Source organism: Diutina rugosa (genome assembly GCF_008704595.1).
Source record: "Diutina rugosa strain CBS 613 chromosome Unknown scaffold25_size169986, whole genome shotgun sequence".
Taxonomy (NCBI): domain Eukaryota; kingdom Fungi; phylum Ascomycota; class Pichiomycetes; order Serinales; family Debaryomycetaceae; genus Diutina; species Diutina rugosa.
Window position 1 is genome coordinate 111083 of NW_022995094.1, and position 27644 is coordinate 138726.

At 49.5% G+C, this 27644-nt stretch overlaps 12 protein-coding genes across 12 annotated transcripts; 9 read left to right on the forward strand and 3 right to left on the reverse strand. All coding sequences in view use genetic code 12, as the record gives it.

Annotated features, from left to right (window-relative positions):
* Nucleotides 1–388: 388 nt before the first annotated feature.
* Nucleotides 389–1666, reverse strand: RMT2 (protein-arginine N5-methyltransferase; the record flags this gene model as incomplete). The annotated part of the gene is made up of 1 exon (XM_034153976.1): nt 389–1666. One exon carries the CDS (start codon nt 1664–1666, stop codon nt 389–391), a length of 1278 nt encoding a protein of 425 aa, XP_034013790.1.
* Nucleotides 1667–3565: 1899 nt separating this feature from the next.
* On the forward strand, nt 3566–4309 carry HMS1 (Hms1p; the record flags this gene model as incomplete). Its single annotated transcript, XM_034153977.1, has 1 exon — nt 3566–4309. One exon carries the CDS (start codon nt 3566–3568, stop codon nt 4307–4309), a length of 744 nt encoding a protein of 247 aa, XP_034013791.1.
* Nucleotides 4310–5662: 1353 nt separating this feature from the next.
* ERG11 (sterol 14-demethylase) lies at nt 5663–7234 on the forward strand (the record flags this gene model as incomplete). Its single annotated transcript, XM_034153978.1, has 1 exon — nt 5663–7234. The coding sequence occupies one exon, from the start codon at nt 5663–5665 to the stop codon at nt 7232–7234; it is 1572 nt and encodes a 523-aa protein (XP_034013792.1).
* Nucleotides 7235–9940: 2706 nt separating this feature from the next.
* Nucleotides 9941–11148, forward strand: DIURU_001436 (uncharacterized protein; the record flags this gene model as incomplete). The annotated part of the gene is made up of 2 exons (XM_034153979.1): nt 9941–10217; nt 10277–11148. 2 exons carry the CDS (start codon nt 9941–9943, stop codon nt 11146–11148), a joined length of 1149 nt encoding a protein of 382 aa, XP_034013793.1.
* A 78-nt stretch (nt 11149–11226) lies between these two features.
* On the forward strand, nt 11227–11907 carry DIURU_001437 (uncharacterized protein; the record flags this gene model as incomplete). Its single annotated transcript, XM_034153980.1, has 1 exon — nt 11227–11907. One exon carries the CDS (start codon nt 11227–11229, stop codon nt 11905–11907), a length of 681 nt encoding a protein of 226 aa, XP_034013794.1.
* Nucleotides 11908–12543: 636 nt separating this feature from the next.
* Nucleotides 12544–13599, forward strand: THR1 (homoserine kinase; the record flags this gene model as incomplete). Its single annotated transcript, XM_034153981.1, has 1 exon — nt 12544–13599. One exon carries the CDS (start codon nt 12544–12546, stop codon nt 13597–13599), a length of 1056 nt encoding a protein of 351 aa, XP_034013795.1.
* A 488-nt stretch (nt 13600–14087) lies between these two features.
* On the forward strand, nt 14088–15521 carry SAM51 (Sam51p; the record flags this gene model as incomplete). The annotated part of the gene is made up of 1 exon (XM_034153982.1): nt 14088–15521. One exon carries the CDS (start codon nt 14088–14090, stop codon nt 15519–15521), a length of 1434 nt encoding a protein of 477 aa, XP_034013796.1.
* Nucleotides 15522–16144: 623 nt separating this feature from the next.
* DIURU_001440 (SNG1 family protein) lies at nt 16145–17644 on the forward strand (the record flags this gene model as incomplete). Its single annotated transcript, XM_034153984.1, has 1 exon — nt 16145–17644. One exon carries the CDS (start codon nt 16145–16147, stop codon nt 17642–17644), a length of 1500 nt encoding a protein of 499 aa, XP_034013797.1.
* A 597-nt stretch (nt 17645–18241) lies between these two features.
* EXO1 (Rad2 family nuclease) lies at nt 18242–20296 on the forward strand (the record flags this gene model as incomplete). The annotated part of the gene is made up of 1 exon (XM_034153985.1): nt 18242–20296. The coding sequence occupies one exon, from the start codon at nt 18242–18244 to the stop codon at nt 20294–20296; it is 2055 nt and encodes a 684-aa protein (XP_034013798.1).
* A 26-nt stretch (nt 20297–20322) lies between these two features.
* On the reverse strand, nt 20323–20886 carry DIURU_001442 (uncharacterized protein; the record flags this gene model as incomplete). Its single annotated transcript, XM_034153986.1, has 1 exon — nt 20323–20886. One exon carries the CDS (start codon nt 20884–20886, stop codon nt 20323–20325), a length of 564 nt encoding a protein of 187 aa, XP_034013799.1.
* A 409-nt stretch (nt 20887–21295) lies between these two features.
* On the forward strand, nt 21296–23524 carry DIURU_001443 (uncharacterized protein; the record flags this gene model as incomplete). The annotated part of the gene is made up of 1 exon (XM_034153987.1): nt 21296–23524. One exon carries the CDS (start codon nt 21296–21298, stop codon nt 23522–23524), a length of 2229 nt encoding a protein of 742 aa, XP_034013800.1.
* Nucleotides 23525–24341: 817 nt separating this feature from the next.
* On the reverse strand, nt 24342–25883 carry DIURU_001444 (SNG1 family protein; the record flags this gene model as incomplete). Its single annotated transcript, XM_034153988.1, has 1 exon — nt 24342–25883. One exon carries the CDS (start codon nt 25881–25883, stop codon nt 24342–24344), a length of 1542 nt encoding a protein of 513 aa, XP_034013801.1.
* Between the last annotated feature and the right edge of the window lie 1761 nt (nt 25884–27644).

Sequence of the window (27644 nt, forward strand, 5' to 3'; positions counted from 1 at the left end):
TGGGGAAAATGCTGGCAACAGTGGTAACCGTAGTGACGTGAAATTTTGGCAGGGGATGAAGCCCACGCTCCAAACACGGTTTTTTATACTGGGCAGGTTTTTATGGCCGCATTTTTAGGGATTCACAGGTGCGTTTCATCGGTGATAGACGAGGACGCCTTTATGCCGGAGTTAACGAACTTACTAGTTCCATCGTGGGTGAGGCTTTTAATGGCCAATGGGGAAATAGAGAGGCGTTAGTGGTCTGATTAGCGTAAGTTTCAAACTGTATAAGCCTATGTCGTAAATTAACTGCCGCCAAGCACTGTAGAGGCATCCCTCGATGTTCGTGCACATAATTTCCCGATCGTCGGTGCACGAGTATTTTCCGAAAACTGCCATCAATTTATTATATGGTGTCGTCTTCAAATGCAGCAAACAGGGCCTGGGGGTGGTAGTAGGTGGGGCACGCCCAGTACAGGCGCTTGACTTCATCCCACACGTTGGCCATGTTCTCGGCGGGGACAGGCACAGGTTCAAACTTGCACGTGAGCCCGTAGTTGCTCAAGTCCAAGTCGACGAGCTCCTTGTACACGTCGTACACCACCTGGCGATCGGCCCCGAGCCCGTTAAAGAACAGGAATACACCCTGAGGCTTTAAGAGACCAACCACGTAGTCGTAAAGCTCAAGCATGTCGGCGTAGTGCTCGGAGAACGTGTCGTAATATATGCCGTCAAAAAATACCCCCTCCAGCAAGAGCGTATCCAAGTTGTCCTGCCATCTCCCCTCCAACACGACGACATTGGGCTTAGCGTACCAGCCGTCTTGTTTCATCTTGGCGAGGACGTCCGGGTGGGCCTCGCAGATGTAATGCTTTTTGGGTTGTTTCTGTTGAATGAAGGTGTCGATGATGCCCATGCCGAACCCGATATTGAGCACGACGGCGTTATCGGGTTCCGCCTGAGCGAAGAGCAGGTTGGCGCCGAGCTCCATAAGCTGGGTCTCCCACGCCATCATCACCCCGTCCTTGCGTTCGGCGGTGACCAAGGCGTCGTCGGTGTACTCGAGCTTCGTGTTTAAGTACAGGGTTTGGTTGAGCGACGGCGCATCCGGAGCATCCTGCCCATCGTCCTCTTCGGGTTCCACCTTAGTTTCCAGCTGTTTGGTCTCAGTTTCTTCTTTGGTTTCAGGTTCTGGTTGTTCAGTTTCCTCAGCTTGTTGGAGTTCTAATTGGGCGACTTCATCGTCACTCAACACCTCCATATCGTATTCACTCACTTTACGCAATAACAACTCCGCTTGGACACCAGCACTCACCATCCGCTTATATAATGGGGTATCAGTCAATTTGCGGTTGACAAGCACACACCCGGGGGTGCGGTTGTCGCCATCGGTGTGGTTCCACCCTGCACCGTATTCCATAAGAATGTCCATCAATTCAAGCACCACTGCGGTTTCATCAGCCGTAGCATCTTCAGGGTAGGCGCTGCACAAAATGTGAAGCGGGGTGGTGTCGCCAGACGTCTCCGGGGCCTCGAGACCTTGTTCTTCGGCGTTATAAGCCGCCGCCTGTTCTAGAGTGTAGGTGGCGGGGATCCCCGACTCGAGGAGACTCCGTAGCTTCTGGGAGTACTCTGAAGTGATAGGCCGTTGTGTGAGGAGACACAACTGGTGGAGATCCAGCATGGTTGATTGGTAAATGAAGTGGGTGTGGAGATCGAGCGATGAGCGTTACATAAGCGCGCCCGCTACTGGAAGATTCGCACATGAGCCCGCGACAACGATGGCTATATGTCCTACATTTGCTCGCAAAGAAACCATAACTAGGTTTTTTGAGTCAAGTCTAGGCCGTCGTGATCGGGGGCACACCCACGTAACAAACCAAGCGGGGAAAAACGATTACTAAGTCGTGGACGAACCAAATTGTCGGCACGTCCTCCGGACAGTTTCGGCGTTTTCACACGAATTTACCGAAATCGCTCGATGATAACGTCTCGGCTGCCGTGACCTTTTTCTCCTTTCCAACTTGGTTTGACGCCTACCGATTGGCTCCCGGAGGCTCGCGGCAGCTCCAGTGTCGGCGTGGGGGCTGCGGACTGCAGGTGAGAGTGTATCTCGTGGGGGATGAGCCCAACCCACCAGTGACTGCGGTTGCCTGGGGGTGTACAGCTACCCATGCGGGTAAGTCAGTGGCACAAAGACGAGGGGAGCCCGCGTTACGAGTGCGCAAAGGTTTCTTTGGCGTAGATCACTAAAGTTTAATTTGTGAGTGGAAGGAAGGTCCAGATGCCGAAAAGAAAAGCCAATGGTGTAGCGGTGGTGGCTCGCTAGCGATACCAGGGATATTGCGACACCGACCCCTATCATTTTCGCTTAAATTAAGCTTTTTTGCCGGCGTCGATATTGTCAAAAAGTGTCGGTATGTGTCTGCGTTCGCTAGCGTTACTGTCACATGTATAATCGTTCCATAAATTGCTTCGGTGCTGACGGTTTGAGGGGGCCACGGGTTAGGTGGAGCCGTGACTCAAGTGTGACTCGGGCGTGTACTATTTCCGTAACTCCGATTATGGGATCAGCCTTCCTCGGTCACCTGGCGCCGCTACAGGTAATTACAAGCCGCGCTCTGGCAGGTCCACTCAATCGGCCTTATGGAGGGATCCGATCGGAAGCGTCGAATTGATCCGAGCCAAAGTTAGCGTTTTTTCTTATAGTAGTAAACGGGAAGGAATAGTTGTCGGGGTTTACCGCCACGGGGCTGACCCACCCCATGAGGCAACTGCTGCTAGCGGCTCCTGCCAACCCCCCACAGCTTACCCATTCGGACGTATAACTTGGAATTTCATTTTACGCCCTCGGGTACCCCTATCCAGTTCCCATGTCAAATCAGCCGTTGTGGCCAAAACGACTCTAAAACGCTAGGGCCACCGTGCATGCGTGGCGTGGGTGTACACGCCAGCAGTGACTACCTCGGTGTGTGTTGTGCGTGGCCCCCTTCCTCATCAACGGTCCCTCGTTTTTTTTTCGGTCGGATGATCGATCGTATGATTTTTTCGTCTACCAAAGATAATATGTAGGGTGTGCGCCATGCGTGGGTGACTCGCACCCGGTGTTTGTAACTCGCCGGTGGCTGATGCCTGTGACAGAAACCGAGGCCGGCGAGGCCAACGGAGGGTTTGCTTTGGTCGTAACTAGGCAAAATTAACTTTTTTTATCGAGGCACGGCATGCGTGAGATTTACGGCAACTACCCCCTTAAACGACGCCGCCGCGGGGTTTGCCAGTGGCAGGTGGAGGGCGCAAATTTAAGGTCGTGGGGCCTAGGCATTGTCAGATTATTTTTTGTGGTTTGCGGACAGTGCATCGGGAGGTGCGTGCGGCTCAGCTTACCCGCGCGAGAATTAATTACTAACAGGCGCCAAGTATATATAGCGACTCTCCGGGCCACCGCTAGGCTCGGGACTGTAAGCGTCGCCTGCCAATGCCTTTTCGTGCCAACGACTACAATGCGTTTTTGACGACGCTCCTCGACCGCGACCAGCCCCTCCCCGGCGACGCCCCCGTGCTGCCCCACTCGACGCTGGCGCCGATGCCGCCGCCGCCATCGGGGACGGCGCCCGGCTACTACGACAGTGCTACTCCCAACCAGGCGTCGTTGGCGATGGACTTTGATTTCGGCATGATGCCGGTGAGCCAGGGGATGGCGCCGCCCCCAGCGCCGGCGGTCCCGCTTGCCAATGGCGTCGCCAACGGGTACTTCAATGGTGATTACACCGCTGATCTCGGCGCCTCGGGGGCGCCGCCGGTGCCGATGGGCGGCGCTGCTCACCCTGGCGCCGGCGCCAGCTTCTCTAGCGCTAGCGGCGGCGGCACTGGCGCCCAGCTGCCGCTCCTGGATCCGGCGCGGCTGCCGAAACTGCTGCTGCCGAAGCTGCTGCTGCCCCGCCCCCGGGTCAAGCTGGCCCACAACATCATCGAGCAGCGCTACCGCAACAAGATCAACGACAAGTTCAACGCGTTACAGATGCTGGTGCCGGCGCTTCGTCTGTGCGCGCGCCGCAAGGCCAAGAAGATGCTGGCGCTGGCGCGCGGGGGCCGCGGCGGCAGCTACAGCGATAGCGACAGCGACGACTGCGACGGCGCTGGCCTGGGTGACGAGGACCTCGAAGGTCTAGAACCCGCACGCAAACTCAACAAAGGCACCATCCTCGCCAAGCTGGTCGAATACATCAAATTCCTCGAATTGAAAAACGAGCGCATGAAGTACGAGCAGCAGCAGCTCATGGCCAAAGCGCAGATGATGGGGATCGACATCAGCCACATTGCCCCATAAAACGAGGAGGTCTTTTTGTTATAATTTCTGGGTTATCTTTGATGTTTTATTTATTACTACTAATGTTGATTTTTTTTTTGTGGGTTTTATTCGATGAAGAGTTTTAAAAGTTGTTTTAAAGGTTATATATGTCTATATGTTGCTTATAGACAAAGAACCAGAGGATGGTTATATCATACGCTGAGTCTTAATTAGTCCTCTGTTTCTACTGATAAACATACGCCTTTAGCGCCAATCACAAGCCTCTGCCATTGTCAATTACGAATCTCTGTTTCAATTGCGAAATGCCGTAGACGACCAAGTGGCTTATCATGTCCATGTTCTCAGGTTGTAGACATTTGCGTGGCTTAGCCAGACCCCGGGATTAAATAATCGCATTTACACCCGCTCCGAGGATCCCCCACAATTGCGAACCCCGACCTTAGGAAATGAAGAAAAAACCATAGGGACAAAAAAAAAGGGGATAAAAGCGAGGAATACGATGGTCATCGCTTGCTCAACGGAATTTGCCATAACACTACCAAATCAAGGTTAAAAGAACAACTAATACAATTATAGTGAATGAGTGATTGTCCCTGTCTAGTTAGAGTTCCATGCTATCTTAGATGAATGTCGCGATCGGCTGTTTTGTCCCCTCCATCATCCCTTACATATACGGTTGTTAAGCAACGAGCATAAGGCAGCGAGAGAGAGAGACACTTTATTATTAGGGCAAACGACTACATCAAAACAATGAAATGCCTCCAGGCTAATTTAGATTTAAGCTCCATTTATGGGAATTTTAACCTTAGGCAGTTGAAAAGTTCAGCCGTACAAAAGCCCTGCAATAATATCCAAAAATGGTTACCGAAGCTACCACTGACACGAGAAAAGAAATTTTAGATTAATTTAATTAGGGGATACCGTTGGCGATGTCTGTCAAACTGTAAATAACGTCCCACAATTTTTCGTGTCGTCTCTTTCACGGTCTTCGCTGGCTTCTTCGTAGGTGGCGTGATTCGCGCGTGGCCTTAACCCATAACTGAGAAAAAACCCACCCACTCTCGCGCCGTCGTTTAGTCAGAAAAACAAACGCGTTCACACGGCCATACCATCACGACTAGCTCTAAAGCCTTACACCGACAACAACTACATAAACGCCCTTGATCAGTTATGATGGTGATTATAGAGTAAGTCAGTGGTCATTTTTCATCCTTTAAATCTGGGGTTTTCGCTTGAATGTTTACATTTAATTGGCGATTTTGATTTAGAGACACGTTTCCTGCATATAACTCTAGCCCGCTAAACGATGGGTACGAGTGAAATATATATTGTCCCCCCCCATCACCGAGCAAAGCTACCCCCTTTTGCGCCATGGCTCTCATCGACTACGCCCAAGCGGCGTACCTGGCGTTCGTGGCGTTGCTGTTGGCCCAGCAGATCCTGCTTGTCGTCGGCATCCCCTTCGTGTTCAACCTCCTCTGGCAGCTCAACACGTCGCTCCGCCGAGACCGCGTCCCTATGGTGTTCCACTGGATCCCCTGGTTCGGCTCCGCCATCCCCTATGGGATGAACCCCTACGGGTTCTTCGAAGACTGTCGCCAGAAGTACGGTGACGTGTTTTCGTTCGTGTTGTTGGGGAGAGTGATGACGGTATACTTGGGTCCTAAAGGCCACGAGTTCGTGCTTAACCTGAAACTCCAAGACGTCAGTGCCGAAGAAGCTTATACCCACTTGACGACCCCTGTGTTTGGTAAAGGTGTCGTGTATGACTGCCCCAACCACAGATTAATGGAACAAAAGAAGTTCGCTAAGTTTGCCCTTACCACCGACTCTTTCCGTCGCTACGTGCCTCAAATTAGGGAGGAAGTGTTGCTGTACTTTATTAAAGCTCCTTTTTTCAACATGAAACTGAAGGACCACGGCGAAGCCAACGTGATGCAATCGCAACCGGAAATCACCATCTTCACCGCGCTGAGACTGTTGCTCGGGAAGGAGATGCGCGAACGCTTCGACGAACTGTTTGCCCAATTATACCTGGACCTCGACAAGGGTTTTACCCCCATCAACTTCGTGTTCCCCAACTTGCCATTGCCGATGTACTGGAAGCGTGATGCTGCTCAACAGAAGATTTCTAGCACTTATATGAGTCTTATCACCAAGCGTCGTCAAACCGGCGACATCGACCCCAAGCGTGACTTGATCGACTCGTTAATGACCCACTCCACCTACAAGGACGGCGTTAAGATGCTGGACCAGGAGATCGCCAACTTGCTCATCGGGGTGCTCATGGGCGGCCAACACACGTCGGCGGCGACGCTGGCGTGGTTTTTGCTCCACTTGGGTGAACAGCCCCATCTTCAGGAAGAATTGTACCAGGAAGTGACCTCGGTGCTTGCCGAAAACGGCGGCAATTTCAACGACTTGCTGTACGAAGACTTGCAAAAGATGCCTTTGGTCAACAACACTATCAAGGAGACCCTCAGAATGCACATGCCGTTGCACCTGATCTTCCGTAAAGTGATGAACCCCCTCGTGGTCCCCGGCACCACTTACGTCGTGCCCAAGGGCCATCACGTGCTTGTGTCGCCTGGCTACGCCATGCTTAGCGAACGCTACTTCCCTAACGCCGACAAGTTTGACCCTCACCGGTGGGACGACACCAAGGTTCGTGACGACAACGACGAGCTGGTCGACTACGGGTTTGGCGCCATCTCCAAGGGGGTGCTGTCGCCGTACTTGCCCTTCGGCGGTGGCAGACACCGCTGTATCGGTGAGCAGTTTGCCTACGTGCAATTGGGGACGATCTTGGCCACTTACGTCTACAACCTCAAGTGGACGTTGAAGGACGGCAAGATGCCCGGTGTCGACTACGCGTCGATGGTGACGTTGCCGTTGGAGCCCGCCGACATCTTGTGGGAAAAGCGGGAAACCTGCGTGCTCTAATGAGGTGGTTTAATAGATTTATGTACAAAGTTTCTCAATTTGACAAAATATGATGTAAACCATTTGTAACTGTGAGTAGACTATTATGTGGGTGTCCCTGATGAAAAAATGCCTTTTGTTTGGAACATTAATCGCCATGGTATTTTATATGGTCGTGCTTGTATCTTAGACGGGCATCACATTATATGCAGGTCACGGAGATTGAGGTAAACTTGGTAGATTTTCCTGGTTTCATCGCGCCACGAGTTTTCATCATGAGATGTTAAGATTACGATCATCATGATCGCCGTGGCGAGTTTAGTCAATCTAGATACATTAAAGATCGGATCTCGAAGTTTGAAAAGTTGGGATTTTCCTATAAAAAAAAGTGGCGTTTCAAATTTTTTATTCTTCGAAAAATGGCATAACGTTTTCGAACGCCATTTGATGTCGCCAATATATGTTGTTGGTTGCGCTTTTTTGAGTAACATTTGTTAGCACACCTATGGTCTAACTTGTCTAGCTCCAAAGAAAATTCAGGGCGAAGGGTGCGTTTTTGAAGTTTTTGCGGTCACGCTTTTGAAGTTTTTAACACGTTTTTAACACCTTCAACGAGGCGTATCGCCACCGTCTGAGGGGCCAACTCCGCGAAAGTGGGCTCGTTGGCTTCGTAGAAGTTGCGGCTACTTTGGCTTTCATTTTTTTTGCGGTAGGACCAAATTTGAGGGAGTTTGCTGTTTATGATATATGCAAGATAATCTGCTATATGCAGGACAACCGTGCATTAAGGGTGATAGATCACCGAACTTAAGTGGGGGGGACATGAAGCCAGTAGCATTGAATGGAGAAATGTCAACTCAATATATATCCATTAGCAGCGTCTTAATGTTTTGATTTGGCCTCAAATCTCAGCATAATCGTGCCTTTTGTTGGTATGATTTGTGTGAACAAAACAACAAAATGAGCATCACACAAGTCGTGATTCGATAACTACACTGTTATAAATGATAGCATTGTTTATTAAAAAGCTTAGTCGATGGGTTCGAACATTCTCCAGTCAATCCACCACCATCTCTTGGCCTTGGGTTGAGCGACTTCGGCGCCGTCAGCGACGGGGGCGGCCATGGCGACGGTGGCAACGGTAGCGAGAGCAAGGACCTTGAAGTTCATGTTGTAGGTTGATGATCTAAAACATGGAATCTATATGAACTTATATATCAGGTTGGTGGAAGAAAAGGGCCGATGATAGGTGGCTAATTTAGGAAGGTTTCCCGTTCCATGTCTAAGGTACCACCACCACGTAAATGCAGCTGAATATTAGAAAGAGATCACAATCACTTCTAAGGAGAACACACTTAACCCATTCACCAACTGTGTTCAAGTAGTACGAGAAGATGCTTCAATTATATTTCCTTCCGTTGATTATTTTGGCTGTGGCGAAGACTACAACCAATGGTCGATAGACCTACCTTGCAAATGGTGCATTTACATGCTTGACCACACGTGAGCCAACACAAGCATCAGCGAAATATCGAACAAGCTTGGGATTGTCTATGAAGCCAAATCATTAAGTCATCATGAGCTCAATAAGAGTCGAAAACAATGCATCCGTGAGTCGGCATTATAGTGGGAATAAATAGGGAAATCAAAGCTCCGTTTGAATATATCAATCCAACTTTCGGTTCGTAAGTGATGCATCTACTCCTTACATGGTCATCGTCGCCACACGATCGAGCAGCGTCGACAAGGGTATGCGGTTAGCGAAAACCAAAAATCAGCCTATCATCATAAAGTCACCAATAAATCAGACGTCTGGTAATTGAATTTTGCCAATATACCCAATTTAAGCATCTGGAGATGAAGTGAGAGTGATGTATAATGGACCAAGTGCATTTGTGGGGGTGCGCAATGACGACCCAACCTGATGGGCCCTATAATAAGGCGCAAAGGCACATATGACGATTCAATGTTCAATGAACTATTCGAGGCACCTTTGACGATTTGAAGCAACAAATGTACGCTCAATTGTAAATCCTCGAGCTTTCATAGTGTGCACATCCTTATAGTGAGATCGCTTTTGATTGGAGTATATCGTCTTCATCAATGGCAACATAACATATTAACTATAAAAAAAATATACCAATTAAAAATGTAATTGAGATGGCCAATTCTAACAATGGTTGATGATCTTTTGAGTATCACTTGATGGGCTCATCTACGTTGTAGCTGTCAAATCGCACAAGATAGAAGCAGAAGCTTCAATTTGACGTAGAGTCAGGTAATTCTATATTCTTACGGAAACGGTGGTAAATAATTCTAAGAGAAGTTTCACCGCTGAAATGCTACAATTATTCGTACTTTGTTAACTATTATCAACACTATGAGGTACTATTTTCCTGCACAAAAGTCGCCGCACACGCTAGTGTTTACGGGGTACAACACGCTACGCGCTCAAGAAAGATCCAGCGCAATGAAGATACACCACGTTTCTCATGGGTAAGGTTTATTACCTATTCCTCGCCACTCAGTTCACTCCTTGCTACTTTGGGTTCACTTAAGCAGTGTTTATCTTTTTGTCTACGCCTGTATACAAACCAAGTGTTACCACCGCTAATGCGCCATGCAAGAATTGACGAGGTTGAGGAAACTCCAACATACCAAGGGCTGACAATGTTGCACGTGATGAGGTCACCCCTCATCATCGCTGGTCCACTCTTCGACTGACTCATGGCCGAGCCACCGATGCAGCACGCCACTACGGAGCCGCCACCTCGCCGGTTTGTCGACCTCCCCATCGATGTTTACGAAGAAATCTTTAAGTTTCTTGATATTCGCTCGGTGAGTCGGATGTTTAAGGCCTTCAGCAGTCTCCCTGGTTTCAACGACTTCCGCCAAAAGACAACCAAATATTTCAGAGGAAGGGTGGTGAAAGTGAGTTTAGAACATATTATTCAAAGCAATACCACTGAGATCTCCTTCGACTTGTTGGCTTATCTTCCACCGTGTGACATTTACGTTGAATGTCCTGCTGGGCTTTTTGAGCTCACCAAAAACTACCTCAAGCAAATCCAGTACAGCTGTTGTCTTTAAGGGTACAGGGTCACTGTGATTCACCCCTTCGCGTCGATCTCAAGGGATTAAATGGAAACGTCGTTGCTTTGCAATTGATCGTTGTTGAAATTGATGCTAACGAAATTCCTGACACAACTAAAAGCTTATCTCTCCGACTTTGTGTATTCAAAGCTCCACCCAGTCTCAAGCATTTGATTAATCTTACCTCATTCACCGACGAATATAGCGGTTATGATTACACCGACAAGTTGCCGCTACTGCTCGTCTCCTTCAAAAGTTGGCATCCCCACCGTGTCACTCCCTTTAATGTTTCGTCACTTCAAAACCTTGAGGAGGTGGCTGGTAACAAATTTTTCGACATTCCTTGGTCTCAAATTGAGACGGCTTCTGTTCCTTGTATTCCTGGCGATGCACGTTGTGAAATGTTGAGAGAAATTACAATTCTCTACGGGTTTAAAAGAGAACCTATTAAGCCGAATTTCAAAAACATTTACTGCCCCAATCTCCAGAAGGTGAAGCTTGACACGTCCATTGAAGGCGAAATCACTGACTTTCTCACTACTACCCAGCTTGCCCAGTTGAAATTGTTCCACGGAGATGGCATTTTGGTACGTGACTTGACTTTACTTCCACAAGCAGAAGATTTGTGCGTGGAGTACGACCAGCGCCTTACGAGACATAGTGTTTTGCCCTCCAAGTTGGTGAGGTTGTTCATTTACTCCTGGGATCCCGTCGACGGCATTCCCTCTCAACTCGAGTACTTTGGATTGTCCAATGACTTGGAGGAGGTTTTCACCGAGGTTGACTCTACCACTCTCAAGGAATTGAACGTGTTCTCGTACGGATCGGTGAGCATCAATTGACCGAATCTTGTTGAATTGACATTGGACAATGTATCCCCCTTAAGATGCAATGTTCCCAATGTGGAAATTTTGACCTTGATGCAGACGTCGTTCCCGTTAGAGCGGGTTCCACGACTTCGTCGTTTGAAGTTACAAAATCTTGACATATTCAATGTTTCCATTGATGCCCATCTTGAGTACGTTGAACTAAATCACATACACTTGAGGAACCTATTGATTTCAGCGAACGAAGTCAATGTTGTGCAGTTTGACTTACTTGACCAATCATTCGCAGCCACCGAACTTAACGAAAACTATACCCGTCAACAATTAACTTGTGACCGTGACATCAAAATGCCCAAAGCGATGGACAGTTTGATTATTTCTACGGAAGTACCGTGGAATGGTGCATATATTGAACGACGCGATGATCTCAAATCATTATGCATTGAATTCGCCAGTTCTTTAGAAATCACAGTACCCAAAAACTTGGAGAAACTACGAATTATCGATGCTGAAGACCCAGCGGTGGTTCACTTCGTGGATACAGCGAAACTCGAGTACATTGAGTTCTTCAAACGTGAATTGATACCGCAGTACAATGACGATGAAGACGTCACCCCACCAGCGTTCATCCCTGATGGGTTTGTGCAAGTTGGGCTTATGGTGTCGCCCCGACATTTTGCAATTGTGGAAGCCTTCTTAATGATTTCTGCAACGGCCAAAATGTATCAGCGACCAGTAATCAGGGATACGTTCCCAGAAATCAAGAATGACTAGCTTAACAATAACGATTCTAATGATACCTTTATATGATCAATTTCCATCTAATGATTTACTCTGATATCTCAGATGAGATACAAAATAAGTAGTTACGAGCCAAACCATTGTATACATGTTTGAATGCTGCATCAACGGTAAGCACGTGTATACGACAGGCTCACGGATTCGGCGTTGTTGACCTATTGGTGGCTATCTAAGAAAGGAGTCGGCTAGTGAATCCCTAGCCAAGAAATGCACTTACAAGAGTGGTGGCCACTGTTGACATGTATACACGACGCAGCTAGTTCAAAGTAAAACTCTAATATAGTCTACCTCGCTTTACAAACATAATGACTCGTGCTTTTACCGATCACTTGGTTCGTCAAGTCGCGCTTGGTCATGGCTCGATTTTGCGGCGGAAAAACCCGGTACCGGCGATCGCGTGCCCGTAGTCCGCCGATGATTACCTCATCTCGTCGACAAACACCCACGCTAATGATATTCTAGATGAATCTCAAATGGTTAAATATACCTATAAATCCTCTCGAATCCTCTCAAACACCAACCTTCCCCTCGCTTCCTCCTTTCTACCTCCCCTCAGAGGCTGACTCACGCTGACTCGTTTCTCCGCGTTTTAAGGTGAAAAATCAACAGATGAGACGGTTCCTGATCAGAGTGCCGGCGCTGCTGGCGAACATTGGTCCCGGGTTTGACGTGTTAGGGGTGGGGCTCAATCTCTACCTCGACATCGACGTCACCATCGATCCCAGCGTTGACACTCTGAGCGATGCCTACGGCGCCGTGTTGAAGTATGAAGGGTCGTTGGCAGAAAAAGTGCCGTTGGCCCTGGACAAGAACTTGGTCACCCAGTGTGCGTTGTACGTGTTGAGAGCCAACGGGATCGACCGCTTCGAGCCCGGTACCGTGATCAAAGTGACCAACCCGGTGCCGCTTTCTCGCGGGCTCGGGTCGCTGGCCCTGGCGATCGTCGGCGGGATAATGTTGGGAAATGAGCTTGGCCAGTTGGGTATGGACAAGCAGAGATTGATGGACTATGCGTTGATGATTGAAAGACACCCGGATAACATTGCTGCCGCCATGTTGGGGGGTTTTGTTGGTCTGTACCTTAGCCAGCTTAGTCCCGAGGAAATGGAAGCGAAACTGGTCCCCTTGGAATACATTTTGCCTAAAGCTGATACTCCCACTGATAAAATCGTTCGCCAGCCGCCTCCGCAAAAGATTGGTGAATACCTCAAATACCCGTGGAACCCGAAGATTAAGGCCGTGTGTATCGTCCCCAACTTCGAAGTGTCCACCGACGACCTGAGAGCAGTGCTCCCAGAGCTGTACACCCGTCCGGATATCATTTTCAACCTCCAGCGGCTCGCGGTGTTGACGACGGCGTTGTGCCAGGAACCCGTCAACCACGACCTCATCTACGAGGCGATGAAGGATAAGATCCACCAGCCGTACCGGCTGACGCTTATCCCCGGGCTCACGGAAGTGTTACAGACGGTTACTCCCGAACTGAACCCCGGATTGTGTGGTATCTGTCTTCTGGGTGCGGGGCCCACCATCTTGTGTCTCGCCACTGAAGGGTTCGACGACATCGCTGCTAAGGTGATGGACCACTTTAAGAAGGCCGGTGTCGAGTGTGAATATAAGTTGTTGGAGGTGGCCCACAACGGCGCCGTCGTCGAACACAAATAGCCCATAGACTGATAGAGGGCAAAAAAGAGAGGCATGTGTAAAGTAATCGTACAATTGCATCCAGTGGTAAGTGTAAGTCTTTTGATTGTTTATTGGTAGACTGTTATAGCCGAGTACTGTTTGTGATGAGTGATATCACTTATACCTCGGTTTGGACCTGAGACATGTTGCAGTTATCAACTCTTGTAATTGTGAACATTTCAGACAATGCTAGATCGATAGTTCTCTAATCACACTACAACTTACAGTGAAATTGAATCGATTGACAGTGCCACAACCACTATTGATATAGGGATTGAGGGAATATAGAGGACTCAATTTTACTCAATTACCAACCAATCAATCACAATGAAAATCGACCATCACGAAAAACTCGTAATTACTCAATCAATTGGTTTCATATCCCTCATTAATATAATTCGCTTCATTTCTCTTTGGCTCTCGGCTTGATGTGCTTTTTCGCGCGGAGCGAACCAATCGCAGGCCCAATGGCAGACACGGACTTTCAGACACGGTTGGAGACCGAGGAATTGTTGGCCCGCTCCGGCGGCCGCCCCCTTTACTTGACGTCGGTCGAGGTCAATGGCGGCGACGCGTTCCTGCCCTACTTCTACCGCAAGCTCTTGCTGCCGCTTCTCGCCGACCTGGACTACACGTTGAACCTGCTCGTCCGCCACGTCGAGGACACCACCGATAAGTTGGAGAAAACCAATGTTTTCCGCTCGGTTAAAGCGTCGCTCCACTCTGATTTCAAAGCGGCACTCCCGCTGCTGGTGGTGTCCTATAATAAGGAGCCGCTGATCGCAACTAAAGTCATCTTTGATTTGCAACTGATCAACATCAATGTCGGCGAAGTCTTCTTGAATATCAACTCGGAGGACAACTTGAACTTGCACTTGAACTACCGCAACAACAACATCAACGACAACGCCGAGCTTGTCGAGATTGGCGTCAACTATAACCCCTATCGTCCCTTTGACCACTTGTTGTCGCTGGGGACGTTTATGGCGCTGCTCAACAACCCGGCGTTTAAGTTTTTGATTGACGTGTGCCACGCCCAGCAGAATAACGAGCTGTGGCAGCAGCTGAAGCAGAACCTGGCGCTGGGGGTCATTGGCGTCCAGTACCAGCGAGGACGCGCTCTCCTGGTGCTCACTGGTTTGGCTCTTGCTAAGAGAAACCTCCACTCTATCGATGACAAGGCTGACGACGATTTGAAGTTCTTTGCCGGTGAATACTTGAAGACACTGGCGATTAACCGCATTCAGCTTGCCGACGTTGAGTACCATAACCCGTTCTCGCACGTGTTCCCCGTGAGAGGTTTCCAAGCAATTGTCCACTCCGAAGTGCTGCAGTCGCTGGAACAGCCGGCGGCGCTGTCGTACGCCACTTTTGCCAAGCTGATGGTGGGGCTCGAATTGTACCAATCGTGGAGAAATAACAACATCACTGCCAAGCTTAGTGCCGACGTCGGTGGCATCTACAACTTGAACCCGGAGACGCCCATCCACATATCCGACCGGTTCTACCTTGGTGGCATTTCGTCATTGAGAGGGTTCACCAAGAACGGTGTCAACCCTCATGGCGGCACCCAATTCTACCAATTTGCCGCCACCGTGTTTGCCAAGCTCCCCAAGTTCTTCATTGAGCCTACTCCTTCAATTGTCGGGCCCCGTGACGTCTCCTACGAGCCCCACCCGTTGCGGGTATACGGTAGTGCCTCCGTCGGTAACTGCGGCAGCGACGTCTGGCACGACTCCCTGGTGCCTGTATCGCTTGGGTTTGGCCTCAAGTACTTTGACTACTACGCCAACTTCGATTTGGGCTACTTTGTCGCCCGGCGATACGGGTCGTCGGACACCTCGGGAGTGAAAAACGGGTTACAGTTTTCGATGACGATCGGAGGCAGCAACCGCATGTAGCATAGCGTGATAAATGATCATTTCGATAGTTAGGTTTTAGATGAGCTTGCAGACCGATGATCGGTGAGACATACAAAAAAGTAACTTCTTTGTAGCACGGAATTATACATAAAGTTGCCGGAGTAATCACACCAGCGGCAAATGGAGTTAAGCGAATACCCCCGTTTCATGTGGGCAATGCCCGTGGCAATTTCGACAATGCTATTGCAAAATATTGCGTTTATATATCCCCCGCATTTCTTATCGCCTCGCAAACGTTGTCGGGGGGCGAGCAGACCAAACCCCGGGGTTTCCTCGATGGGCGGCTCTCATTGGGAACAAGCAGATCTTGGGTCGCGGCTGTGCTAGGCAAGCGTCCCCCGAGGTTACACAAGACGAAGCGGACGAAAGTACGACAACGTGCAGCCGTCACGGTAACTCCGTCGAGTCACGGTGGGTTTCCCGCGGATCGAGACCCATGCGCCTGGCGACCGGGAAGCCAAACCCCGGTCCGAGCGTGCATGACGATCCGATGATGCATGCAGGGCATCACAAATACTCAATTATTTATACCACCCGGCGGTAGCCGCATCGCCAACTCCCCGTTCTTCAGTTCACCAGCAGCAGTTTACTCCCCCAAAAAAATGTTGCTGCTGCTGCCGGACGCAGCGACCAAGGAGTCTGATTCGGCGTCGCACCTGTCGACTCAGAGTTACCGTGGTGAAGCTAACAACGACGCCCACGATGCCCAGTCAACACGATCACACATGTCAGCGTTGGAGAGAGTACAGACCCAGCTTGGCTTTTTCAATCCGAGAATGAAGCCAGTGAGAAATCGCATGGTGATGAAGTTTGCCCTGATATACGTGATCATGGCGGTGTTGATGTTGGGGATTTTCTCGATATACTGGGGGTCAATGATGCACAGAGACGACCACATGAAGTACTTGAAATTCCTAGTGATGGTGGAGGATGTCGATACTATCGATGGGGTACCTCCTCTTTTCGGTAACCGCGTGATTGACGTTGTGACGCTGCTGGAAGCTCGCGACTACGGTGATTGGCAGGTGTATACCCCACTGAACTTTAGTGACATTCGTCCTAAGCATTCTAGGGGCCATACTCAAGCGGATGTCGAGGAATTGGTTCATAAACAAAAGTTTTGGGGAGCTATTCACGTTAAAGCTAACGCCACCCACCATTTATATGAAGCATTGTTAAATGCGAACACCTCCTATAATGCCGGTACAGGATCCTGGAAACTTGTTTACGAGACTGGACGTGATTTTAACAATGTCCCCAGTTACGTGGTTCCCAATAGTCAGGTTATCGAACGGATGGTCTTGGCTCATCAGAAAGAGATGAACGGTCAATTGATTGATATCCTTCGCCAACAGGGCAAAAACACCTCAGAGATTTTGGATAAAGGGTGGCAGGTACTCACCCAATCGCTCAACTTTGAAATGAAGGACTTGCGACCATTAACCCAACCACAGGTAATGGCACCGGCACAGGTGGGGTTGATTTTCTTGATTATCGTCACGTTTTTCCAGTTCAACTTCTTCGTTGACTTTCACAAAACCATCGCCGGGTACCCGATGAAGAAACCCCACTATTTGCTCTACCGGCTTTTGGGGTCGTTCCTCACCTATTTCTGGCTTTCGCTCATGTACTCGTTGATCTCGTTAGCCTTCCAGATTGACTTTACTAAGGCATTTGGTCGCGGCGGTTTCCCCGTCTACTGGATGACGATATGGCTTACTATGGGTGCCGTGGGTGGGATGAACGAAATCATGGCCCACGTCCTCATCATGGTGTTCCCGCCCTGTCTTGGGTTCTGGTTGATCTTCTGGGTTATCATTAACGTGTCGTGTACGTTTACCCCGATGGCTCTCACCGCTAACTTTTACCGCTACGGGTACGGTTTACCCATTTATAACGCCAATGAGATCATCAAAGTGATCTTTTTTGACACCCATAAGGGCCACATGGGTCGTAATTATGGGATCCTCGTGGCGTGGGTGGTGTTGACGAATATCTTATTGGCTTTGGTGCTCCCCATTTTCGGTAAAGTGATGGGTAAAAAAGCCCTCAAGTTGAAGCGAGAGGCCGAGGAAGAAGCAGCTAGACAGAAGTCGGTGTAGACACGATAAGTAACGGTTTAATTTATAGATGCATTTAAATAATACGTTAGAATTCTTAATCGCCAACGCTGGTCACATGACAAGGCACTAGTGAGAAAAGCGGTATTCTCAACTCTCGTCAAATTCGAAAAAACCATATATTGGTAATTGCACGACTCTTTTCCATTGTTTGAGCATTCCACACGCTTCAGGTCTATAACTACTCCCAAATGAACGCATTGACTAGTTATGGGAATTGATAACCCAATCGCCATTAATGTAATCGTAGTCGCTTACGAATTACCCCCTTCAATTGATTTCTCATCGATTCGTACTTGGGATCGTCTCGCTACGCGTACGCGTCTCACGACTAGTAATACGCGTTTTGGGGAGATCCTGCACCGGCGTCGTTGCTGCAGCGATAACAAAACCCTGGAGCTCATTACTCCATCCCTCGGCGCATTAACTGTTACCGGAATCAACCACACTTTTGGCATCTAGCATTGTCCTCTGACGAGCGACTCATCCCATTCATTTGCATTTTTTACCACCGGTTTTCCCTTGGTTTTCACTACTGATTTGATTGCCATATCTGGTTAACTCCCCACTACACACACTATGGGGGTCTCAGGGCTTCTTCCCATGCTAGCCCCGGCTCAGGAACACACCACTCTCGAGAAATACCGGGGCAAAACCCTCGCCATCGATGCCTATGGGTGGCTCCACCGAGGCATCATTTCGTGCGCCCAGGAGCTTTGCACCAACCAGCCCACCCGCCGTTACGTGACGCTGATCATGAAGAAAGTCGACTTATTGCGTTACTTTGGCGTCGAACCGTACTTTGTATTTGATGGCGCTGCCCTTCCTACCAAAGCTGAGACCAATCGCGAACGGCGAGAGAAACGGGTACTGGCTCAGGCCAAAGCCGACGCCTACGCGAAGGCGGGTAACTCCAAGGCGGCGTGGAAGGAGTACATGAAAGCTGCGGGCGTCACCTGTCAAATGGCGAAAACGGTGATGGTGGAACTCGACACCCTAGGTATCGAGTACATTGTCGCCCCTTACGAAGCGGATCCGCAGATGGTTTATTTGGAAAAGATCGGCATCGTCGACGGTATTCTCCTGGAAGACTCCGATTTGCTTGTGTTTGGCGCCAACCTCCTCATCACTAAGCTTAAAGATAACGGCAGTTGTGTCGAAGTTGACCGCAAACGCATTGCTCAGAGCGTGCCCGGCTTGGGTCTGTTTAACAGCAGTCAATGGCGGTATGTGGCTATGCTTCTGGGATGTGATTACACTAAGGGTATTGACAAAGTGGGGATGATTACCGCAGTCAAACTCGTACAACGGTACCCGGAAATTGATCGACTCCTCCGAGCGCTCAGAGCTGAAGGTAAGCTGATACCTGATACGTTTGCCGAGGAGATGAAACTAGCCGACTTAGCATTCCAGTTCCAGAAAGTGTACCATCCTCGCAACCACACTCTCGAAACCCTTAACTCTTACCCTGAAGATATGGATGTGGCAGCGATGCTCCACGACCTCGAACGATGCTGTGGGGAAACCAAGGATCAAGCGTATTACCAAAAGATGTGTACTGGTAAAATTCACCCCACTACCGGTGAGCCGCTTTTAACTCGAGAACAGAGTCTTTTGAGCGTGGAATCGCCGTCATCTCAGCCGTCAAGTCAACTGCTGAGTCAATCGTCAACCAATAGCAAACTGGTGCTAGACTACTTTGGTCAATCCAAAGAAAAGAAGCCCGAGGCTAAGCCAGTAGTGAAGCCAACTCCCAAGCCGCCAGTGGCGGCGGCACCGCTGAAGCCTCTGCCGACTTCGCAACGGCTTCGTCGTCTACTCGGCCGTGATGCCCCTCAACAACTGAGTCCATTCTTCAGTAAGCTTTTGGGTAAGTCTTCTGAAACCAACGAGATTTCGTCGGTGGTGGCAGAAGCTGATGACGTCGACGAAGTGGTCACTGATGTCGACGAAGCCACCCAGGAAACCCCCGACACCATGCCTTCGCTCGCTACCCCAACGATGTCGCAAACACTGTGGGTGACTTCATCGATGACCGTGCCCACCGTGCCTGAGGGATCGCTCGAAAGTCTCTGTCAGGAGTACGCCTCGCTCGAACAGGAAATCACCGAGGTTGAGGTGGATATGGAGCTCGAGGAGACTCCCAAACGGCAAGTGCTAGAGTCGCTGCCGCTTAAACCGCCGCCAGTAACGCTGTCACCGACCAAACACGATCTTTCGGAGTCTGACAGTGAAGCCTTGACCACCACTGAGCGCACGTCGTCGTCACCGGAAAGACTGCAATTATTCAGCTACCTCCGCGACCGGTTTCTGTCGAGTACACTGGACGATGTGGCCATCCCTTTAACTCCGGTGTCACGGCCTCGCCAGGACAAAAAGCGGGTGCCGTTAGCTCCCAAGTCACTCAACCAAGTGAAGAATACTGATAACGTCAATGTGTCGAAGGTGTCCACCAAAATGACCGCCACCAAGATGACCTCTTCGAAGTTAACATCAGCCAAAATGTCAATGTCGACGACATCGATGACGACGACATCGATGACGGCCACGTCGACAAAATTGTCAGCTTCGCAGTCGACGCCTAAGCGTAGTCTTGCTGACTTTGCATACAAGCGGCCCCGCATCGCTAAGTAATCGTATATTAATATGAGAGAGAGATACTACGCCGTGCGCATGATACAGGCGCCAATGACCAAGTCGGTGACCTTCTTCTGGTCGTCGTAATCTAGCCCCACCGCGTCGTTGAGTTTATACACTTTTCTCACTTTCTTCATGTCAGCGTGGCTCCACCACTCCGACTCAACAATCTCCACTGGTTGTAGGCCTCCTAATAGCTCTGCCATCTTCTGGTACTGGTCGTCAACACTGTCGCCTTCGCGTACAAGCGCCACCGTCACCACTTGATCGCAATCGGTGTTGAGACCAAACCGGCGGAGGGCCTCGCCAATGTTCTTATCCGGCAGCAAATTGGCGAATATCTCGGTGGCTAACGTCTTGGCCTTGCGGGTGCCAAACTCTTCGTTCTGGACGGTCTTGTAGATGGCGTACTCGAGCTGGCGGGTCAGCACAAGGAGAGTGGTGTTGAGCACGCCGAGGGTGGTTTCTCCAGCAAACACGCGTTGGGTAGCCTGTTCAAGCACTGACGAAGGCACCAGGGTGAACTTGGCCACCACCGCCGTCCACTGGGGGTACTGGGGGAAGCGGAGCGTGAGGTAGGGCGGCATCGGGATGAGGCACGATAAGGAAGTACGGTTAGTGAGATCGGTGTAGTAAAATTGAATGGAAGAAATTCAGGAGTCAACAAATATGACAGAGCAAAGAGTAATAGTTATTCTAGCAGACTTTGTGCTTCTACTTCAGCCTGAAATAAAACGGTATTATACCCTCTTCTATAAGCACTCATGGTGCACTTAAATCATTTGAACAGCAATACAATGAAGCTGACAGATGGACTCAACAATCCAGGCAAATGGAAATAAAAGAACAATTCCATTACATCAGCTGAAACCGATGTCAGCATCATTACCTGACTTACTTAACGTTGTTGATGGTGATGGTCGCGACGGCGGAGGCGCACGCGCGGCTCTGCCCAAAGCGTTAGATTCCCCTCCGTGATCGCTTCTTGTGTACCCCATGGCCCTGTCCCCCACGCCTCCACTAGGGCCCGGTGACCTGCTACCCCCCGAGACCAGTGTGTTGGAAAACCCCTGGCTCGGCGCCGAACCAAAATCACCATCGGTGGACCTCCCCATATCCGTTCCCAATCCGTGGACGTCAGAAACCAGTACCACTGAAACCGCCGTTAAAACTGATACCCAGCCCTGGACTGCCGACTCCATACCCCTGGAGGGTTCAGAATGGGCGAATGAGACTAAATCCGCTCACATTGACGACGATGACGACGACTGGGACGAGCCACAGTGGCTGGTACAACCATCAGTGTCCCCACCGATAAAAGCTCAGACAAAACTGCTATCGCCTCAACCAGTACCGAAACCGCCGACAACACTGCCACGAAAGCCACCGCAGTTTGATCATGCCATAACCAAGAAGTTGTTTGATGATAATGACTTCAAAGTGAACTACCCCAAACCCATCACTAAAACTTACCCTGAGGCCATTCTCCAGGATGAGCCTAACGCTACTCGCTACTACAACGACCTCCAGCGGTATACCCCTCAGTTACTCAAGGAAGACGGCACCAATAGCATTGTCCGCTGGGTGGACTCGCACATCCAGGTGTCGCAGCGAGTGGTGGTAGATTCATGGGCGGGCGTGTCGCTGGGGCTGCTGAAGAAGAAACAGCAGCTGAAGGCAAACAAGTTGTTTAAGTGGGCGTCGTCGGATGCCTACGCCGAACAGATTAAGCGTGACTATATGATCAAGACGGGAGTCATCGACCCTAGCCTCGGCAATAACGTCGACGCTCATCAACAGGACAAGGCGCCGCCGGGGATCCTGAACTTGGTGGTGAATCCAAAGCTTTCGCAACAGGTTTTCGAAAAGCTTACCCGTTTGATCGAACAGGAAGCCAACCGGTTTGTGCGTATTCGTATCGAGAAGAAACGGCTCCAACTCACCAAAGCCATGGCCCACCAGATTTCCGAGCGTAAACGTAAGGACCACGAGAACCACTTGTTGCGCTTGAAACTCCGTGAAGAAGAATATGAACGTGAAGGGCTCACCACCACCGATAAAGGCAGCAACTCCGGTGGCGGGGCTGCAGCATTCTTCAACCAACTTAACTTCTGGGGATCATCCAAGAAGAAAGCAGAAACTCCCACGGGTGAACCCACCGAGACGGAAATGGTGCCTCTGTTTTTGGAGACGGGGACGCCAGAAGACGACGACGAAGCCGTGCCCGAATCTGAGCTCAACCCTGGCGATAAAGCCATCCAGGCGTTTACCAAATTATTTTCCACTTCAAAGAAGAAACCAGAGACGACTGGTAATGCTGCTGATGACGAGTTTGATGATTTCCAAAAGGCGTTGACGCCTACTCCTGAGCCTCAACCAGTCAACATTGCCAACTCTCCGGCCACCACCGAATCACAACCGTCACCCGCAAATATTGCTTCAGCCCACAAACCAATGCCAAACATCCCTCGTCCCTCCGACGACTTTGCCGATTTCACTGCTGCTCCTGCTCTCCCTTCGAAGCCAAAGAAGCAGGTGTTGGTGGCCCACAACCTTCCCATGGCGCCGTTGATTCCTCTGCCAAATACAGTAACACTGCACGCAGGAGGTACACCGGTATTGTCACCAGACAAGCCATCAACAATACTATCCCCTTCATCAGATAAGGCTCAGTCGATATTGTCGCCCACTTCGAATAAGACTGCGTCTGTATTGTCGCCTACAACGGCTAAGCCTCCATCGGTATTGTCTCCCACATCGGCTAAGGCTCCGTCATTATCATCTCCCGCATGGAATATCGCTCCGTCGGTCTTGTCTCCCACATCAAACAACACCAAGCTGGCTACCCAATCACCCGACCCGTTCAAGTTGGACTCAATACTATCGCCGAAGGCGGCTCTGCCGTCATCAACATCATTCAAGCCATTGTCAACGCAAGCAGCTCCGTTACAGCCATCTAGTCGTCCCCAACTGCGTCCAGTGTCGATGATGGTTACCAATGATAATCATCGTGACGTCCTCAACGAGCTCGAGATCGCTCGTTCAGTATCACCCGCCAAAACCTCTCATCCGTTTATTCCCTTACCGACGGTGACACTGAAGGAACAGAACTTGGTCGACTTGATGGACGTATTCGGCCAACTGCCATCGCCACCGCCACAAGCGAATCACAAAGGATCCAAGCTGGCAGCTAATGCTAGCGAAACAAACCTTTTGGATCTCTGAAGGTTTAACTATTATAGCATAATACATTCATATATGGCATTTAATCCCAACTGAGGGCTACGAAAGAAGCTTGAGGTGGTATCTTCTTCACGGGTTGTGGCTTTATTCGTCTTTTCAGTCATTGCCACATCAAGACAAACTCTACGACATCGAAATACACATCACCCAACATGGGTGGGTTGGCCCCATTGGTCGACTATATAGACAGCGCCATACACTGGATGAGGGTTCTTGCCATACCAATCACCGAACTTGCGTGTATTGCTCAAACCTTCAGAAAAGTCGTGTTAAACCCGAATTTTGTAATTCCAACCATGAAGAGTTTGATGATTACCGCGGATAATATGCACTCTTATAAATACCATACGTTTAAACCACCCCCTCTATTGATGGCGAAAAGTCCCACTCTGGTGGCCACTGCAAGCAAGGGGTACCTAATAGCTTTCTACCTTATTCCCACGTGAAAACTATAAGGTTTTACTACCAAAAGTGCACCCATTCGAGCCCTCCAAGCTAAGCCCCCCAACCGTTGTGGCGTGGCGCGTTATGCACCGCTACCTTCTCAGAGTCCGCGCCTTAGCCACCGAACGCTTTCGGGACAGACAGCATCCAGAACACCCGGAGGGCCTACTTGAAACTTAGTGTACAGCATATTTAATACGAGTACCCCAGCATTGTTACCGCTTGACTTTTTCGCTCTCAGCAAATATTTATCTATTTGTGTGGTAGCTTAAGATTGAGACTTGAAAAATGTGGTGTCTGATTATTGATTGACAGAAAAAATGATTAGTGTAAGGGGTAATAAATACTGTCAAGTCTAAGCATCCCCGTTGGTCGCCTTTTCCTTTTCGGCGGCTTGTTTAGCGTTTTTCGCGGCCTCAGCTTTCGCACGGGCAGCCATTTTTCTCATGAAGACGGGGATAATCAACATCAATGCAACATTGGTAACAACAATCCACGCGGCAAGAACACCGTAGCATCTACCCATGTGGCCTCTGTAGGTATTGAAGAAAATACACTTGGTAATCTCGTATGCGTTGTACACGGGCATGGCATAACCGTAGTGGTAGAAATTGGCGGTGAGCGCCATCGGGGTGAAACTGGGGGAAATATTGGCAATCACCCAGAAATTCAACCAGAACCCAAGCACCGACGGGGCAAACATGATGAAGATATGCGCCGCCAACTCGTTCATCGTCCCCACCGCGGTCATGGCCATCCAGTTAGTCATCCAATAAACGACAAACCCGGCCCGACCAAACGCTCTGGTAAAGTCGATTTGGAAAGCCAACGACACCAACGAGTACATGAGCGATAACCAAAAGTACGAGAGAAGCGACGAACAAAGTCGATAGATTAAGATGTGTCTCGGTTTGAGCCCCGACTTACCCACAGTGGTGTGCAATTCTTGGAACATACTGATTTGGAAAAACGTTACGAGCACCATGTAAATCAACCCGACCTGAGCCGGGGCAAGCACGGTACTGTCGGTCACGGGACGAAGATCGTACACCTCAAACGTGAGTGGCTGCGAAATCACCTCCCACCCGTCCTCCATGATTTTGGAGGCGTCTTCCCCTTTATTCCGGATGGCATCAAATAGCGACTTCGTCATTGACAGCTGGTTGGCAAGCATCATCCCCTGAATCGACTGGCAGTTTTTCACCACGTAAGTGGGGACATTGACATAGTCACGACCCGTTTCGTAGACATTGCGCCAGGTTTCGTTACCGGCGATGTAACTCTTATTCGCGGCGACCACGGCTTTGTAAAGCTCATAAGTGGCGTTGGGCTTCACGTGGAGGGCCGCCCAGTACCGCTGGTCGTGAATCAACGTTTCCACCGCTTCCGACCGCGAATTGGCGTGTTTGGGTTCGATTGAGGTAAAGTTTTCCGGGGTGTAAATGTGCCACTCGCCAATCTTCTTCGCCTGCGGTGTGGCCAACACCCTCTGGAGTTGGTCCCCGAAAATGGGGGGGATACCGTCGATGGTCTCGGTATCCTCAATCAACACCAACATCCGAAGATACCTTTGGTGGTCGGTTTTGTGGAACATCGACCCCCAGTAGATCGAGAAAATCGACAACATGAACACCGCCATCACGATGTAGTTCATGATGAATCGGGAGACGATGTTGCGGCGGACGGGCCGCAAGTTGGAGTTGAAAAACGACAACCGGGTCTGGCACCGTTCCAAGAACGTCAGCTGGCGTTGCAACCCGTTGTCGGTCTCCTCGTGCTCGCCGCGGTACGCCAGGACCTCGCCATCCTTGGTCGACCCCTGTTTCGAGTAGGTGACGGGGTCGCGGAGGGCGGTGGAGTGAGAGCTGAACGACGAGCGTGAATCCAAGTCTACCATGGATATCAGCAAACTTTTGTTATCTATATGAGAGAGTGGAACGGCGCATGACGTAATTCGCCGTCCACTCGCGCCGCGTTGAGCCGATCGTTCCAGGATAACGCGTAAAAAGGAGGGGACGAACGGTCTAAACCTCGTGTAAAAGCTAACGCTATCGAGAATATGAATATCTATACCACCATTTTCCCAAATCAATGGTTTTGTTTTGTGTTCCGTTTCAGCCGGGCGTGAAAGCCACTTGGCTGTCATCGCGAGCGCACTCAAGCAGTGTTTGCTTTGTACTCAAGGCTAAACCTGCAAACGGTGTTTACACCGAAAACGGAATCACAAAGACAATTTTTTCTCATATAATGGACACCGTGGAAACCATGTCGAATCGAAGACGAAGCTTTATACGCTACCACCAACTAAACTGGAACAAAACCGCATCGTTTTAATCGCAATCTACCGCATTTCTTCTTCCCATCACGACTGCAATCGAATGTTGTCAACTCGACATCATGCACAAACTAATGCCTATGTGTTTTACATGGTGGCCTCGGCGTTCACTCGCCGACCAAATCAGCTAACTAATGGGAGTCTGCATGATCGTGGCTGGTTTTACAGTGCCTTCGGACACTATCCATGGTGTCGATAGAGATGCCCATCAGTCAGACGTTGAGGTGAAACTATTTGTTTTCATCCTTGCCTTCTGTGCTTCTTGGGTACATGTTAATTCCGTAGGCGCCCGATTAAATCCGGTTATGCCCGGTAAAGCCGTTTACCGGTAAACGGTTCTAGATGGAGGCTTTTTATCGTAGGCGCAGTAAGATTACTGCCGTGGATTTTTCATATTCAACTCATTACAAATCAAGCTGTTTCGCTTCGTCAGCTTGTAAAGAAGCCTCAGCCTCACTTGATCTTGTGACCCTAAATTAACATATTACACAGATCCAGAGAGCCTCATCTCGTTTTTGGGGGATGGTTAGCAGTCGATCGAAGAAAACCCTAAGTAACGTGAGATCATAGCATCTTCGCAAGTAGCTACTTTATGGTCAACTTCTCCACTTTTTGGGGGATTTGTGTGTCATGGTCGCAATTTAATCGCCGGCAATCGAAGCTGTTGGCGCAAACTTCTATTCTGCAATTCTTTACGGCGTTTGCCGCTGATTGAATTAATACGTCGCTACACTATGCACCCCTACTCCGTAAAATGCAAGACATCGAGGATGACGCGTTCGAATGTAACGAGTCTCAACATTGTGGGCAATGGCAATGATTTCGCAGCAACTGAACTTCGAAGCTATTCCTTTTCATGTTAAATGGCTAATTTTATTTTTTTGAACTATAACCCACCGTACTCAATCACAATAGTTCGGTATAAGGAGTAGATCAATCAGCTCAAATTTGTTAGTGACGTTACATCGAATTGCTGTAAGCGTTGTGTGGCCAATGATCCGACTTCATCATTGGGCAACCATAGAAATTTACTGGTATCCACGATAAATTCTTGAAGACACCGCTCCAGTCTTATGATGCTATGTACATACTTGAAACCACGATAGAATATCTTTGATGGATTAAAATTTTGCAATGTTCGACTCAGCTCGAGGGCAGAGTGGTGAGTTTTGTAAGGGGTCTTGTCGAATTTGATGTGCAGCACGATTCTTTTTTGGGGTCAGAGAGCTCCATTCCCTGTACCACATTAATTGTAATGCTTAGATGTAAATCAAGTAGTCAAAAACATCATTTCCGTGATTTACCCAGTTAAAAAAAGCCGCC